Source organism: Heterocephalus glaber, unplaced genomic scaffold (assembly GCF_053883595.1).
Source record: "Heterocephalus glaber isolate CG9 unplaced genomic scaffold, H.glaber_assembly_v1.0 deba00001666, whole genome shotgun sequence".
Taxonomy (NCBI): domain Eukaryota; kingdom Metazoa; phylum Chordata; class Mammalia; order Rodentia; family Bathyergidae; genus Heterocephalus; species Heterocephalus glaber.
This window is the reverse complement of record NW_028258406.1, coordinates 4,084,160-4,102,474: the sequence shown is the minus strand read 5'-3', so window position 1 is coordinate 4,102,474 and position 18,315 is coordinate 4,084,160. Positions and strand designations below refer to the sequence as shown.

Sequence of the window (18,315 nt, the reverse complement as noted above, 5' to 3'; positions counted from 1 at the left end):
GGTTGAACTTCATGCATTTTTTTATCCAATACAACTTGGCAATCATTCTAACATTGCAAAAAAACATTATTTACCAAATTCCAAATCCCCTGGATTCCTCATAGCCTCTTATTGGGTGAACTCTCCTTAGGTGTGCTATTCAATATCACAACCACTGGACACAAGTAGTTATTTAAATGTAAATAAAGTTAAAAAGTTCAAGTACTCAATCATGCTGCCCATTTTAAAGTACACAACAGACACAAATGGTGCCAATGGTTTCCATGATGAACAGCACAGATTGTGAAACATTTTCGTCTCCCACGGTAGCCAGGCCTGTTCTACACATAATCACTTATAAATATGCCTCCATACTCAACCTCTCTTCTCCAGGTCCCTCCCATGACAACAGTCTTCTGGTTCTCCTGCTACTTGTTGACTGCTTCTACCAATTTTTAATTTGGATGTCATACTGCTTAAAATCCAACCCTCTAATACTGGCACGCTACAAGACTATTTCCTCACTCTACATTGCTCATAAAATTGTATCTTTTTCAATCACTATCCATAGACTAACAGCTTCCAAATCCCTATCACCATTATAAATAAATCCATATATCAATACATAAATATATATATATATCTCCATATATATCTATAACTATATTTCCAATTTATTAATGAAAATTTTTATGACAAGTGAAAAGAAAACGATCTTCCCTTCTAGAAACCTTGTTTTAAATATGATTATTCTTTGTAAAAGACAGTTCAAATAATATGATTCCTTTAGTCAAACCTTTAGAGGCACAACTACAATCATTAACGTCTAAGGACCCTCTGGGATCTAGACCAAAACTACATTATTTCCATTATACAATAAATATCTAACAGCACGCCTTGGATATGTCCCTCAGTGGTAGGTGTTGGAGAAAAGAGAGTTGAAAAGAACACAGTCAGAGCTTTAGTAAGCATAATGTCTGATGGTGAAGTAAAAGTAAATAGTCATCCCTAAATCCATGAAAACTGTCAGCAATAAAGGTCGAATGAGACTGAGAGCCAGTAAATGATTCCTGCAGCAGCAGTGCTGACCATGAAGTCTGAAGAAGCAGAGCAGTCGGTGAGAAGTGCAGCTATCATTTCACACAGAGGGAATAGCACAGTGCCCAGTCGAATGAAAAGCAATCCTTTGTGAGGGGGACACAAAGGAGGTATGAAAACAAACTGCAGGGATGAAACCAGAGATATATACAGGAATGAAACTGTTAACAGAAATTTTGTAATAAACCACAGAGTTATTCATTTTTCCTAAAGATCATGGAGGGCTAGGAGAGTATGTATTCTAAGAAGATAATGTGATCAAATTTGCACTTTGAAAAACACCATCCGGCAGCAGTGTGGAAGATGAATTGAAAGGGAAACACTAGAGGCATGGAAATTAGCTGAGAGGTGCTTACAGTTGTTCATGCAAGAACTGAGGGTCTGCCTGAACTGAGGTAGAAGAGAGGGTAACAGAAAGAAAATGGGACCAGACACTCCAAAGAAGTTTCTATCTGACTGAAAAAAAGAATAAATGAGAACAGTATATCTAAGATGACTAGAGTGTTGTGTGGTTTTTTATGCTGGAAATAAAGTATTGTAGTATGGAGTTAAAAAGTCATAAAATGCAGGGAAGGAAAGCATTTTTAGGGAGAAGAGAGATGAATTTGTTTGTAGGTATTGTGTTAGCTTCGCATCACTATAACAGAACAGATGACACAGGCTAGCCAAATGGCTTGGCCCCGGCTTTGTGGCAGAGCTGCTCCTTGGCTACAGCACCTCATGGTACAGACAACAATGGCAGGATTGTGTGTGGAAACAAGCACTGAGTACACCATGAACCAGGAGCAGAGAGGATGGGAAGTGCCAGGCTCACTCCTCTATATCACTCCTTTCCCTCTGCCAAGGAATGAAGGCGTTGAACAGAGAACCACTTCATGCCCCCATCACCCCAACCCCACACCTTAAGGTCAAACCACTTCCCAACTGTGCCACCGTGGGGACCAAGCTTTCATACAAAGGCCTTTGGAAGGACACATTACACCATGTCCAAACTATGACAGCTATGTTATGTTTGAAATGTCTACAAGAATTTCAACATAAATCTGCATTCAACTCTTCCGTGGTTATCTCAACTTCTTATCTCATACTGATCCTTCAGCTTTCACACTAGTTATCATCTTTGGGTAAATATTCTCTGAGCCCTCAAACTAGATGAGAAACCCTTCTGGTAGGATTGATTATACACCACATAGGGTGCTTCCACCACAGTAATTATCATGCTGTAATATGAAAATATTAAAATGTATCACATGCCTCAATAACATTCACCAACCTGGAAGCTCATAAATGTGAGACCTCTTCTATTTTACTCATCATGATTCAAGTGCCTTACACTTATAATTAAACTCAATAAATATTTGTTGAATGAAGTGCTGAACCAACTCCTGTCAAATCTTCCTTTATATGTCGAATGCCTATGTCAATATCATATATTAAATATTGCCACTCTCCCAGCATCAAAAATCTTTGAGGTCACTTTCTTTTTTCCCTTTTTTTTTTACAACTAAGACAAAGTTCATGGCTACAGTGAAAGAAAAGGAATTAATTTCTTCTTATGAGAGTAAGAATGAAGAAGCCGTTTAACAATATTAACATACACTATCCTACATCTAGACTAAAATTCAGAAACAAAACACATTATTTAGGGGACAAGAGAAAAGGCTAACATAACAATTATTTATAATTAGTACATGCTAGGAAAATTTATTAGATCAACTCGGCTATACTGAAAGCATCTGCATTTCTTACCAAAGAGATAAATTTGTACACTGTTGCCTATGAAAGGATCAGATAAAACATAATTTTGCTTTAGCATTTTCATAACATCTACACTAAAATCACTATAGCCTCGGGGATAAAACGAGTCTCCATTGAAAGCATACCTTATAAAAACTGATAAAATTGCCTGCTTCTCCAAAAAAAGAGTTGCTACAGCAATATTACACTTACAAAATTACACACAAAAATGTCAAGCAACACAGTTAAAGTTGAGGTTATACTTAATTTCATTCCCTAGGGTAAATGTATTAGTGTCTCTGGACAAGAAGGTTGATAATTCAATATCTTCTATATACTTTCTGACATTTCTGTTCTTCATTTTTCAAATTTATGCACCAAAATAAAGAATGTGTCTAGCAACTATGATAGCTTCCTGCCTAAAACCAAGTACTTACATGTGTCCTTATAAAGCTATCAGAGCAAAGTTTTTGCTGATATATACAAAATGGGATGGCAACAGAAATCTTTTATGGAGCAGGCAATATTTTCTAAGTACACCTAAGACGTACAATTTCTGACTAAAGAAAAAAAAAAAGACAACTAACCTTGAACAAGGTCCTACTTTTATTTGCATTTGAAGCTTACACTTTAAAAGATATCTACTGGGAAAGTCATATTTAACTCAAATCATAGACTCTACCGACCTAAAGATGATAACAAAAGCAAATTTATACTATTCAAGATATATCAAAATATAGTACTTGAAAGTTTACTACTACTTTTCCAAGAAAACTGAAAGTGCTTACTGAGCTTACAATATAAAGTTGGCTAGGGGAAAGGTCGCTCAACAACATGAACATCTACCAACTGTAACATTTTTGACAACTTAAAACAATCCATTAATTTGTTTCCCCCATTAAACACTCTGGGCAACAATAGCATATTCGTAGCTGTTACTCTAGCCTCAACTCTGTTACACTTCACTGGGTGTTTGGTCAACTGAACACTCTAGAACTTCCCAGACAAGAAATTTAAATGATTTTTCTAAATTAGTCCTAATTTACAAAAGGGTGCCTTTCATTTTCAAATTATGTTTAATCTTAAAAGTTTATAAAAAAGGGTTCCACGGCTCCCAGCCCAAGGAAAGGGCTTCCGGGCCACCTTTTCACCCCTCCCAGCTCAGAGGAAGGGGCTTCCAGGCCACCTTTCCTCTGCTCCCAAAACAGAGGTAGGGGCTTCCGGACCGCCATTCCACTGCTCCCAGCCAGGAGGAAGGGGATTCTGGGTCACCTTTCCACTGTTCCCAAAACAGAGGTAGGGGCTTCCAGACCACCGTTCCACCAATCCCAGCCCAGAGGAAGGGCCTTCTGGGTCACCTATCCATGACTCCCAGCCCAGACGAAGGGGCATGCAGGCAGCATTTCCACCATTCACAGTGCACAGGAGGTGAGCCGGGCAGGTGCCAACAGCACCATACCCCACCCCCTTCAAAATGAGAAGACATACAAACGAGTCTCAAAACCAGACTTCAAGATTACCTACAGCAACCCCAAAGGGAAACGAGATGGAACAATCTGGTACTCAACTGGACTGGCAATAAAAGAGGATCTGAAAAAATGAAATCAAAAATAATCTCTAAGATAACAGCACAGATTGTGCTCATAGTGCAAGACATGATTAATAAAGCTAGAGAGGACACAGATAAAAAAAATAGAGGAGCTGAGGAACATGATGGAATCCCAACATAGGAAACAAATAGAATTCATAAAACAGATACAAACAGATTTCCAAGAGATTAAAAACTCCACTGAAAGTCTACACAGCAGAATGGGCCAAAGTGAGGACAGAATTTCAGATACAGAAGATAAGATTGCAATTAATGACCAGACAAAGAAAAACTGCTTCAAAATTGTAAGGGCCCATGAGAAATCAATCCCGTGGCTGCTAGATGATGCAAAGAAAAATACCATAAGACTGACTGGAGCCAAAGAAGAAACAGGAGAGTACAGAGGACATTAAAAAAAACTGTTCACAAAAGTAATGGCAGAAAACTAAACAAGCATGGGAAAAAAACCTGACACACAGATAAGTGAGGCATATAGGACTACAAATAGCCTTTATCAAAAAAATCTACACATAGGCATATAATTGCTAAGATTCTAGAAACTCAACAGAAGAACAAAGTACTCCAAGCAGTTAAAGAAAAGAACAAATCACATACAAAGGAAAGGTCATTAGAATCACAGCAGATTTCTCAACCCAAACCTTCAAGGCAAAAGAGCTTGGAGTGTTGAATTCCAAGCCCTAAAGGAAAAGAGACCCCAACCCAGACTGATGTACCCTGCAAAACTATCTTTCAAAATTGATGGAGAAATTCATGACAAAGAGCACCTTAGGAACTTCATTACCAAACCAGCACTCCAAAAACTTTTAGATAATATCCTAGGAACAGACAATGAGGATCAAAACCCCAGGAAGCCCAGCAGAATGAATCCATCAGGCGAGACAAGAAATTAAATGTAAAGGGGGAGAATCCAACAAAAAGAAAATGTCATGACAATGATACCTCAATACGTATCAGTTATAACTATCAATGTAAATGGTCTCAGTTCAGGAATCAAAACAAATACACTGGCAGAATGGGTCAAGAAGCAAAATCCAATAATATGCTGCATACAAGAAATGCATTTAATTCAAAAAGGAACTCACAGATTGAAAGTTAAAGGGTGGAAAACAATAATCCATGAGATGGGAACATGAAAAAAGGCAAGAGTAGCTATCCTCTTTGTAGATCAAATGGATTTCAAACTAACAATGACTAAGAGAGACAAACAAGGGCACTACATCTTTGTAAAGGGAACAATCCAAGAGGAAGAGATGACAATCATAAATATCTATGCACCAAACACTAGTGTGCCCAACTATATAAAACAGATATCAATGGACATGAAAAGTCATATATGCACTAATACAATAGTAGTGGGGGACCTCAATACCCCATTGTCACAAATAGATAGATCAACTAGACAAAAAATAAGCAATGAAATACTAGAATTCAATCAAACTCTTGAATAAATGAACTTAACAGATGCTTACAGAGTCTTCCACCCCACAAAAGCAGAATACATATTCTTTTCAGCTGCACATGGGTCATTCTCCAAAATAGACCACATACTCACTCACAGAATGTGTTTGAGTAAGTGCAAAGGAACTGAAGTTACCCCCTGTATATTATCAGACTATACTGCTATGAAATTGGAGATTCACAGCAAAAGAAACCACAAGAATTTCATAAACACATGGAAATTGAACCACACACTGCTGAATAACCAAGGGGTCACAGAGGAAATTAAATACAAATAAATACATGAAAAAATGTTCAACGTCACTGCTGATTCAAGAGATGCAAATGAAAACAACGCTGAGATTCCACCTCATCCCAGAAAGAATGGCTGCTACCATGAAATCAACCAATAACAAATGCTGGCGGGGCTGTGGGGAAAGGGGAACACTGCTCCACTGCTGGTGGGAGTGTAGACTGGTTCAACCACTGTGGAAATCAGTATGGAGATACTTCAAAGAACTAGGACTGGAAGTCCCATATGACGCCGCTATTCCACTGCTGGGAATCCATAAAACATATGCAAACAGATTTTCAAGAGATTAGAAACTCCACTGAAAGTCTACACACCAGAATGGGACAAAGTGAGGACAGAATTTCAGATACAGAAGATAAGATTGCAATTAATGACCAGACAAAGAAAAATTACACTACTGGGGATCTTCCCCAACGAATTAAAAGAATCATACCCTAAAATGTATAATAGGTAATGTGAAATAGGAAGAAAAGGGGCAAAGGGGAAGGAAGTGGGAGGGCTAGGGGAAAGGATAGAAGAAAATGGAATTAATAGGAGAAAATGGAAAAATAGGAACAAAATCTTTGTAAATAGGGAGGAATGGAGGAGTTGAAGGGAGGGGTGGGCAAGGGTGAAAAATAAGAATCAAGAGAGATAATGTAAAGGTGCAAATTTCCAATAATGAATGTCATTATACTGTATACCTAAAATGTACCAATGATTAGAATGAATAATCGATAATGCAAAATAGGAAGAAAAGGTCCAAAGTGGTAGGGGTAGTGGGAGTGGCAGTGGAAAGGAAAGAAGGGAAAGGAAAAATGATGAGAAATGGAAACAATGGAAATAAAGTCTTTGTAAATAGGGAAGGGTAGAGGGTGTGATGAGAGGGCTAGGAATGGGGAAAAAATAAGAACCAAGATGCATCATGTAAAGGTACAAGTTCCCAATGAGAAATGTAATTCTGTTCTATACCTACAACGTACCAATGAAAGAATTTAACAAATAAAAAAAAAAAAAGAAGAAGAAGAAGAAGATCATACATGCTGACCAAGTGGGATTCATCCCAGGGATACAGTGATGGTTTAACATATGCAAATCAATCAATGAAATACACTACATCAATAGAGCCAAGGACAAAAACCATATGATTATCTCCACAGATGCAGAAAAAGCATTTCACAAAATCCAACATGCATTTATGATAAAAACCCTATAAAAACTTAGAATAGATGGTCTCTACCTCAATCTGATAAAACCCATCTATGAAAAACCAACACCCAATATCATACTAAATGGTCAAAAACTGAAACCCTTCACACTAAAATCAGGAACAAGACAAAAATGTCCACTATCATCAATCCTGTTCAATACACTTTTGGAAACATTAGCCACGGCAATTAGACAAGAGAAAGAAATAAAAGGAATAAAGAAAGGAAATGAAGAACTCAAACTGTAATTATTTGCAAATGACATGATACTCTATATAGAAGACCCAAGAACTCCAACAAAAGTATTCTAGACTTAATAACCAAATTCAGTAGAGTAGCTGGATAAAAGGTCAACACACACCCCCGCCGCCATCCCAAGCTCTTAGGACAGAGAAGCTGAGCTGGTCTCAGCACCGGGAAGGAAGCTCCCCCATCACCATCGCAAGCTCCTAGGGCAGAGAAGGTGAGCCGGTCCCAGCACCCAGAAGGAAGCTCCCCCGGTGCCATCCCACACTCCTAGGACAGAGAAGGTGAGCCAATCTCACCACCAGGAAGGAAGCTCCCCCACCATCATCGCAAGCTCCTAGGGCAGAGAAGGTGAGCCGGTCCCAGCAACCAGAAGGAAGCTCCCCCGGTGCCATCCCAAGCTCCTAGGGCAGAGAAGGTGAGCCGCGCAGGCAGCAGAAGCACTACCCCCACCCCCCACCCCCCATGGAAATGACGTAAACAAGTCTCAAAAACAGACTTCTGGATCACCTACAGCAACCCCAAAGGGAAACGAGATTGTTCCAAAGGGAAAAATCTGATACTCAAACACCTGGACTCTCTGAACTGGCAACAAAAGAAGATATGGGAAAAATGAAATCAGAAATAATTACTCAGATAACAGCAAAGATTGTGCTCATGGTGTAAGACATGAGTAATGAATCTAGAGAGGACACAGATAAAAAAATAGAGGATCTGAGGAACATGATGGAATCCCAACATAGGAAACACATGGAATCCATAAAACAGATGCAAACAGATTTCCAGGAGATTAAAAACTCCATCAAAAGTCTGCACAGCAGAATGAACCAATGTGAGGATAGAATTTCAGATATAGAAGAAATGACTGCAATTAATGACCTGGAAAAGAAAAACTGCTTTAAAATTGTAAAGGTACACAAGAAATTATTCCAGCAGCTGCTAGACGATGCAAAGAAGAATAACATAAGACTGATTGGACTCAATGAAGAAACAAGAGAGGGTGCAGATGACATAAGGAAACTGTTCACAGAAGTGATGGCGGAAAACTTCCCAAGGAGGTTGAAAAGAACTTGACATACAGATAAGTGAGGCATATAGTACTCCAAATAGCCTTGATCAAAAAAAATCTACACATAAGCATATAATAGGATTCCAGAAATCCAACAGAAGAACAAAATTCTACAAGCAGTGAGAGAAAAGAAACAAATCACATACAAAGGAAAGTCCATCAGAATCACAGCAGACTTCTCAATGCAAACCCTCAAGGCAAGAAGAACTTGGAGTGATGTATTTCAAGCTCTAAAGGAAAACAGCCTCCAACCCAGATTGATGCATCCTGCAAAACTATCTTTCAAAATGGATAGAGAAATAAGATACTTTCATGATAAAGAGCACCTCAGGAACTTCATGAATACCAAACCGACACTCCAAAAAATTTTAGACAATACCCTAGGAAAAGACAATGAGGATTACATCCCCAGGAAACCCAGCAGAATGAATCTATTGGGAGTGACAAATTAAATGCAAAGGGGGAGAACTCAACAAAAAGAAAAAGTCATGAAAAGGCTTTACTTTTAACTTCATCTCCCTAATGAGTGTATAATTCAATCTTGTTATTGCGTTGATTAGCATTTTTCTGGTTCTAGAGTTGCACCCCTTTCCTTGTGCTGTACTGGCTATTTACCATCTTCTTATGTCTACCTTTTAATTGGGTTCTCTATTAATGAGCTCTAAGAATTCTTTATATATTCTGGTCATAGGTTTTATGCATTGTAAATATGGTCTGTTTAAGGACTGCTTTTCATTTTAATGATGTCATTTAAAGTTCTAAATTTTGATGGAATCTCATTTATCAATTTTTTTCTTTTATACATCATGTTTTTTGTATCCTAGGTAGTTCTTGCCTACCCTGAATCCATAAACATCTTCCCTTATAATTTCTTCTTAAAGTTTTATACTTTTAGGCTTTCATATTTAGGTTCATAGATCCCTTCAAGTTATTTTCATGTATGGAAAAAAAAGGTTGAGGTTAATTTTTTATATACAGATACCAGGTGTTCTAGTGCCGTTTGCTGAAGACACTATCTCTTCCTTGGCTCTTGAATTGAGTTTATATTCTATAAAATGCTAATGTTAAATAATCTTTCAAAACTGAGTGGACCATATATGTGTGGTTCTATTTCTAGATTCTCTGTTTTATTCCAATGATCTATATGTTTTTCCTTACACCAACATTGCCTTGATTACTGTAGCTTTAGAAGAAGTCTTAAAATTAGGTACTAAATGTCTCCCAACACTGTTTTTGTTTTGTTTTTTTTTAACTTTCCTAGGTCCTTTGTACTCCTACATAACTTTTAAATTTCAATATCCAATTCTTCATTTATAGCAAGTATACACAAACCTGAATTTTTATACATACCTGGTGTTTTCTAATCCTGCTAAATTCAAATACAATTTCTTGGGGCTCCTAGAGATTTCTTAGTATTTTCTCTGTAGATGATCATCTCATCTACATATAAAGATTTTGCTTCTACCTTGCCAATCCTATCCTAATTGTGTCACTTTATTGCCCGACTATTTTGGTGGGGCCTAGGTTTCAAAGTTTAATGGACAGATAAAGAGTAAACATATAGGCCTTGTTCCCCACCTTAAGGAGAAAGCATTGTATCTTCTCCATTCATACAAGGCGTTCTCACTGGAAGTATGGAGTATATGTCTTTAATCTGTTGAGAAGGTTCTGTTCCACTTCTAGGCTCCTGACAGCTTTTACCATGAACAGCTGTGGAATTTAGTCCAATACTTTTTCTCCAACCAGTGACAGGATCACATGGCTTTTTGCTTTCCTCTGTTCAAATGATGACTTTTGGCGGTGGATCTTCCAATGCTGAACCAACACTGCCATCCCTATAACAAAACCACTTTCTACATACTGCCAGATCTGACTTCTAAGAGTTTGTTTTGTTAAACAAATTTCTATCTATGTTCATACTTTTTTCTTCTATTATCTTTATCCAGTTATAGGATTAGCACAATGTTGAGTTCCTAAAATGAGGGGAGAAGTGTTCCTTCTTTTTTCTGCTTTAATTGTTTGATATAATTTATCAGTTAAAATGTATCTGAGCCTGCTGTTGTCATATAGGTAGGTTTTCAAGCTAGGAATATACTTTCTTTAATAGATGCTATTCAAATTTTATATTTCCTCCAGAGTTAATTTCATTAATTTGTCTTCCAAGGTCCTTCTTGAGTTGTCAAATTTATTTCAAAACAGATTTTTGAAATATGCTCTCTATATCCTTTTAAATTCTGTAGAATCTGTGGTAATGTCTCCTAGATCTTGATATTGTAATTTTAAAAATGTATAATTGATATTGTGCAACAGGAACAAAAGTTCTAAAATTTCAGGGGAAGGGGAAGCGGTAGGGGAAAGGAAAAAGGAGAAAGGAAAAAATATGAGAAAAGGAAAAAAATGGAAACAAAGTCTTTGCAAATAGGGAAGGGTGGAGGGGGTGAAGGGAGGGCAAGGGAAGAGCAAAAAAAAAAGAACCAAGATACATCATGTAAAGGTACAAGATCTCAATGATGAATGTAACTATATTTTATACCAAAAATGTACCAATAAACTTAATGGGGGAAAAAAAAAATAAGTCCAACACACAAAAATCCATAGTTTTCCTCTACACAAACAACAGACTCACTGAGAGAGAAATAGGGCAAACAATTCCTTTCACAATAGCATCCAAAAAACTGACATACCTAGTAATCAACCAAACAAAAGAAATCAAAGACCTCTTCTCTGATAACTATAGCACTCTGAAAAGAGAGACTGAAGATGATATTAGAAAATGGGAAGACATCCCCTGCTCCTGGGTAGGAAGGATTAATATAGTGAAAATGGCCATACTTCCAAAATTGCTATATAGATTCAATGCAATTCCAATTGAAATCCCAGCAGCATACTTAACGGACCTTGAGGAAACAATCCAAAAATTCATTTGGAACAAGAAGAGACCCAGAATAGCAAAAACAATTCTCGGTAACAGAGACATGGCAGGGGGTATCACAACCCCCAACTTCAAACTATACTACAAAGCTAATATGATAAAAACAGCATGGTATTGGCAAAGAAACAGACCTGAAGACCAGTGGAACAGATTAGAAGATGCCGAAACAACTCTAGACACACTCCTCAGTCATCTCATCTTCAATAAAGGAGCCAAACACTCTCACAGGAGAAAAGATAGCCTCTTTAATAAATGGGGCTGTAAAAATTGGGTTTCAACTTGCCAAAGACTAAAACTAGACCTATATCTCACACCATGCACTAAACAAAAATCAAAATGGATTAAGGATCTAAATATTGAAATAGAAACACTGAATCACCTGGAACAGAAGCTAGGTAGACTTCTTGAAGACATTGGTGTAGGAAAAGATTTTATGAACAAAACCTCAGTTGCCCATGAACTAACACAATCAACAAGCGGGATCTCTTCTTATTAAAAAGCTTCTGCACAGCAAGAGAAACCACCAGAAGTGAGAAGAGACAACACACAATGTGAGAAAAAAATCTTCACCTGCTTTTCCTCAGACAAAGGTCTACTACCTCGAATCTATAAAGAACTTAAAAAGATCAGACCTCTCAAATTTAAAGACCCAATCCAAAAATGGCCATTTGAAATAAACAGACATTTCTCACACAAAGAAGTAGATATCGCAAATAAACATATGAGAAAATGTTCACCATCACTGGTCATTCGAGAGATGCAAATGAAAACAATGCTGAGATTCCACCTCACCCCAGAAAGAATGGCTGCTATCATGAAATCAAGCAGTAATAAATGCTAGTGGGCCTGTGGAGAAAAAGGAACCCTGGTCCACTGATGGTGGAAGTGTAAACTGGTGCAACCACTGTGGAAATCTGTATGAGATACCTCAAAGAACTAGGATTGGAAGTCCCCTTTGATCCAGCTATTCCCCTGCTGGGCATCTTCCCCAAAGAATTAAAAGAATCATACCACAGTGATGTATGTGTACCCAAGTTCATAGCAGCACAATTTATAATAGCTAATACTTGGAAGCAGCCCAATTGCCCATCAACTGGAGACTAAATAAAGAAAATGTGGTTTTTTAATAATACTCAGCCACACAAAATGAAAATTTAGAGACATTTGTAGCTAAATGCATGCACATTGAGGCCATACTCTTAAGTGAAATAAACACCACACACATGTAAATACTGAGTAGTTTCTCTGGTGTGAGAAACTGAAAGTGTAAATAAGGACTAAAAGGTATAATAGATAATGTGAAACAGGAAGAAAAGGAGCTAAGGGGAAGGGGACGTGGTAGGGGTACAGGAAAGGAAAGAAGGAAATGGAATTAATATGAAAAAATGAAAAAATGGAAACAAAGTCTTTGTAAATAGGGAGGGATGGAAGGATTGAAGGGAGGGCAGCGGAAGGCGGAAAAATAAGAACCAAGACAGATTATGTAAAGATCCAAATTTCCAATGATGAATGTCATTATATTGTATACCCAAAATGTATCAATAAAATAAAATTTTAATAAAAGGACAGTTCTCTCAAGATACATTTAGGAGCTACAACATGCACAATGTACAGTCCTTGGGATGGTGCCTAACACAGAGTAAAAATTCACTTCGTGAATATTCATTGTCAGTTGGTTGTGTTGGCAATAGTAACAGTGGTGGTGATTATTATTATTCCACCAATATGAGAAGCCAGGCTTAAAAATTCCAATCAGAATGACATTTCACTGAAATGTGAAAACTTCCACCAACAAAAACATCTAATATGTGCATGCTAAACTACAGATAAATGATCAAAACATTACTTTAAAGAAAAGTAAGGAATGGTTGTATAGTCAGAAATATTACTAGGTTGAAACAAAGAAGCTAGTAATATCTGATAATGTTTGACCTATGAAGGCAACTTTATATAGTTTGATAAAAAAATAATGAAGTAACTATAATCAAAATAAAAGGCAAATTAATCTTTCTCAAAATTTTACATACAATTTCAATTTTATGGTTGTAAATTACGATTTCTTGAGAATTACTCTAGTCTTAATTTTGATTATATATATTTTGTTCAATTAATCACTCACACATTGAAAAACAATGTTTTATGGTTCTTACACAAAGTGAGGAATTGTTCCTGGTGCATAGATATAAAACAAAAAAATAAGTTTACTCTAGAGCGAGAGATACCTAATATCCTCATATATACATATACAAATTACACAAATTATGTAACATATCAGATGATAATAAATAGGAGAAAAATATGAGAAAAGTGAGAGGGAGAATTAAGACTTTTAAATCATACAATGGTCTACAAGTTCCCTTGGAGAAGGGCATTTGCGCACATGACTAAAGTAAGCAACAAGTCCGTCTCTGAGCCCAATCATGTCTGTGGTGGTTTCCCACACAGTCTTGCTAAGTTAGTCCAAGTTACTTACTTTCTTATGAAGTTCTGATGCTTTTTCTTCAGACTCTTCTAGTTTTGCTTGATCTATGCAAACATCTAAAATTGCAATGACAGAAATTTTATTCATTATGACTTTAACAGTTTACAATTTTAAAAAGTATACAAAGAATTAGAAATACATTGCCACTGATAATGTAAACAAAAGAGAAAAATATTACAATATTAGAACAAAGAAGGATTTTTTAAAGCACAGTACCCAAAAAAAGCAGAAAACATAAAGATTAACCCAACTACAATTTTAAACTTTTGCCAAGCAACAGCAGAGTTCAACTGTAACACAACACTTCAAAGGTTTCTATTAGCATTCCATGAATATTCTGAAGGAAGAAGAAAAGATGATAGCCAATACAAGCCACACTAATAAACATAAAATTAGGGTAAAAGACAGTAATGACTGCTAAAATATTTGTTGCTCCCCAATAATATGAAAAAACAAAATTTTAAATGAGAAATCTTAGCAAAGATTAAATGATCCATAATGTCAAGTACCAGAGTTGATACAGAGAAATCAACTCACCTATACACTAATAAAAGTTGGGAAAATTGCCTATAAAGAACTAGGCAACACTCACTAAAAATTTAAACACACATTTTCCTTCATTCAATTCTATTTTCTAGTACTTTGCCCTTGGGCAAGAATACTCATTAAAATATTGTTTATTTTAGCAAAAAAATAAAAATAAAGAGAGAGCACTGGAAATAACCTAAAAGCTCATCAAGTAAGTTATGATATATATATATATATATATATATATATATATATATATATATATCTCCATATCATGGAATACTATGTCCAAAAAATGATTCATATAAACTTATCATGATATATTTTATCCCTCTTTTTAATGAAACTAATAGTCAACAAATCACTGCACCCAAATATCTGCTCCACTTCCTAAATGCATCCTCTTATATCTGTCTATATTAGATTATATTTCTGGATAGCTTCTTAATTAAAATATATACATATTGTTATTTCTTGATTTATTTAAAACATTATAGGTAACTCATTATAAAAGATGAAGATAGTTTTCCCTTTGTAAACCCAATTTTGCTTTTTACATTTACTTAGTAAATCTGGCTGGCTCCATAGAATTAAGTATTTAATCCTCTGATCTTGTTATACAGACAGTATCTCTTGATTCCCCCTATATCAAGTTATCTATTCTCTATGCTTTCCAATACTTTTCTCATCTACTGCCTAACATCATCTTTTCTTTATCTATTCATACAAATACATTTTCTCCTGTATTTAAGTCTATGTGTTTATTCTAAGCATTTAAAATTAATAAGTACAATTAATTTATTAAAGCTATGTTAAAATGTTTCACTTACATAGTCAAGCATTATTCAAAGATTATATTTTCTTCACAAAGGTTTAATTAAAAAACACCATAGCTATTTTTGAAAAGTTCCTAATGTTCAGGTAAAATTTTTCAAACAATATCTGAAGTCATTCCACATTTTAGTTTGCCACATATTTAGAGCATGTTTTTTTCTTAATTTGTGTTCCCCTCCTGCTTCTTAGAAGCTTTAAATTTTCTCTTTATACAGAAAACAGCATTTTCATTATCACTATAACTAATACTACCCAGTTTTTTTTTCCTTCTGTTCATTTCATTCTTCTTTCTGGGCTTACAAGAACAACCTTGTACAGATACACTGTTGAAAGGAGGAGATGTGTTTTAATAGCCTTGTCAGAGCATTGTGGGTTTTCTTCTTAGATGTTACACCAAATTTGACAAATGGAACTTCTTAAATAGTTACATAGGGAATCACATATATCAGTGGTGAAGTCTGTTGCTTTAAAATCACTGATCACTGTTGCACTTATTTATCTTTTGCCTATGCTGAATCTGTATCACCACTGATTCTTTGAAAAAACTCTTTGCTGAGTCCTGTTCCTCTTCCAGACACATCTCTTTAAACAGCATCAGAATAACCATATAGTGCAATATTCCCCACTGACCTTATCAGTAAATTTCTTAGTACTGAGAAGCTGTCAGACTGGCACAGTAAACAGAAGTTTTCAAAATTCAAATTTTTCACTTCTAAGTTTTAATTTAAGCTTTTAATCTCAAATTTTCTAATTGGCAACAAATTCTGTCAGTCATTTTCTTTGAAATGTAAGTTTAATTCATTTCATTTTTTAAAGTGGGTATCAAACACTTATGTTGAATGACAGTCTTTCTGGTTGGTTGGTTGGTTTGTTTGTTTGTTTGTTTATTTTGGTACCAGGGATCGAACTCAGGTCCCTGCGCTTGTGAGGCAGGTGGCGGAACCACTGAGCTAAATCCCTGGCCTGAATGAGAGTCATTGAAAATGGGGTTGGAAGGATTCTGCTCATAATTAAATTATAGAACTTTTTAAAATCATACTTTAGTAGACAGATATCTTTATATGTATATCCCATTTGTTAACAGAATATTAAAAAGATGTACTCAAGAATCAATATGCAATAAAATTATTCTTAGAACTTCCAGGAAATTTTTAGGTAAAAAAAAAAAAAAAATCAACAGGTGTTCTATTTGCTTGTTTGGGGAGGGGGATGGTTTGTTTGCTTTTGCAGTACTAGGAATTGAACATTGAACCTAGGGCTGCTAAGCAAACACTAGGCCACTGAGGTATATCCCCACCTCTTTTATTATTGTTTTCTTCTACTGAGTGCAAAGAACATAAAGTCTATTATTAGAGTTAGTGCCTCTAACCTGATTCATAGCAAGGTGCCAACAGTTTACCCACCATTGTTTTATAACACCAGTGCAAGATATTAACACAAATAAAAAGGCATATAATGCCTTAGTAGTATATGAAAATAGTTTTGACTATTAGTATCACCTGAGAGTCCTAAGGACTCTCAAAAATTGCATAGGCTACACTTTGAGAAGCAATACCCGAGAACTAGGTCATGAAATAAGATATTTCTATTTAAATAATAGAAAAATACTCACCTACAAATTTACTTAAATCTAAATCTAGTCTTTTTCGATATGTAAAGTCGGGATCCATTCCATCTCTATGCAACACAATCTGGGATACACACTCGTCAATTAATTTGAAGTACTGTTGTCTAAGATCAAAGGAAAGAGTCAGCATGCACTAAATTCATTAATGTAACTATATCAAAAAATGTAATTTTTTTGGTACACTTGATTTCAAGTTCCATAATTTACTATTTTATAGTTTTAACAAATAACATAACACACTTAACATGGGAGAGTAAATAAAATTGTTATCACTTTCCTTTGAACAATTTCAAACATATTTTTAAAAATCTTTTAGGAAATAAACTATGATTTTCTTATAATTTGTCCACAGTAAAAAAACATTAAGATAAAGTGATAGATCCTCCAGAGTGTTCCTTAGAAACTGTTGTCAACTTTGCACTGTACCACACTGAAATAGCTACCATAAATTCATTTTATTAATACAAAAAAACTTCAGTTTGTTACTTTAAAAAATCATATTAGTAAATACATGAAAAACTGTTCAATATCACTGGTCATTCGAGAGATGCAAATGAAAACAACGCTGAGATTCCACTTCACTCCAGAAAGAATGGCTGCTATTGTGAAATCAACCAATAACAAATGCTGGCGGGGCTGTGGGGAAAGAGGAACCCTACTCCACTGCTGGTGGGAGTGTAGACTGGTGCAATCACTGTGGAAATCAGTATGGAGATACCTCAAAGAACTAGGACTGGAAGTCCCATTTGACCCTGCTATTCTACTCTTGGCAATCTTCCCCAAAGAATTAAAAGAATCATACCACAGTGATATATGTGCACCCATGTTCACAGCAGCAGTTTGTGATAGCTAAAACTTGGAAACAGCCCAAATGCCCATCAACTGGAGACTGGATAAAGAAAATGTGGTTTTTTTTTTAAAATGGAGTACTACTCAGCCATAAAAAATGAGAAATTAGAGACATTCATAGCTAAATGGATGCACATTGAGGCGATACTCTTAAGTGAAATAAATAGGACACACATGTATAAATACGGAAGAGTTTCTCTGGTGTGAGAAACTGAAAGTGTAAATAAGGACTAAAATGTATAATAGGTAATGTGAAATAGGAAGAAAAGGGGCAAAGGGGAAGGAAGTGGGAGGGCTAGGGGAAAGGACAGAAGGGAATGAGATTAATATGAGAAAATGGAAAAATAGGAACAAAATCTTTGTAAATAGGGAGGAATGGAGGGGTTGA

At 35.9% G+C, this 18,315-nt stretch overlaps 1 protein-coding gene across 6 annotated transcripts in view; it reads right to left on the bottom strand.

The window, feature by feature from the left end:
* Diaph3 (diaphanous related formin 3) overlaps positions 1-18,315 on the bottom strand; it is a 501,638-nt gene that overhangs the window by 307,401 nt on the left and 175,922 nt on the right. For all 6 annotated transcript variants that reach the window (XM_087197467.1, XM_087197470.1, XM_087197468.1 and 3 more), the window contains 2 exons: positions 17,064-17,182; positions 14,081-14,145 (listed from right to left, as the gene is read on the bottom strand). In XM_087197467.1, coding sequence (XP_087053593.1) covers positions 14,081-14,145; positions 17,064-17,182 — 184 coding nt within the window. The remainder of the gene's footprint in view (positions 1-14,080; positions 14,146-17,063; positions 17,183-18,315) is intronic.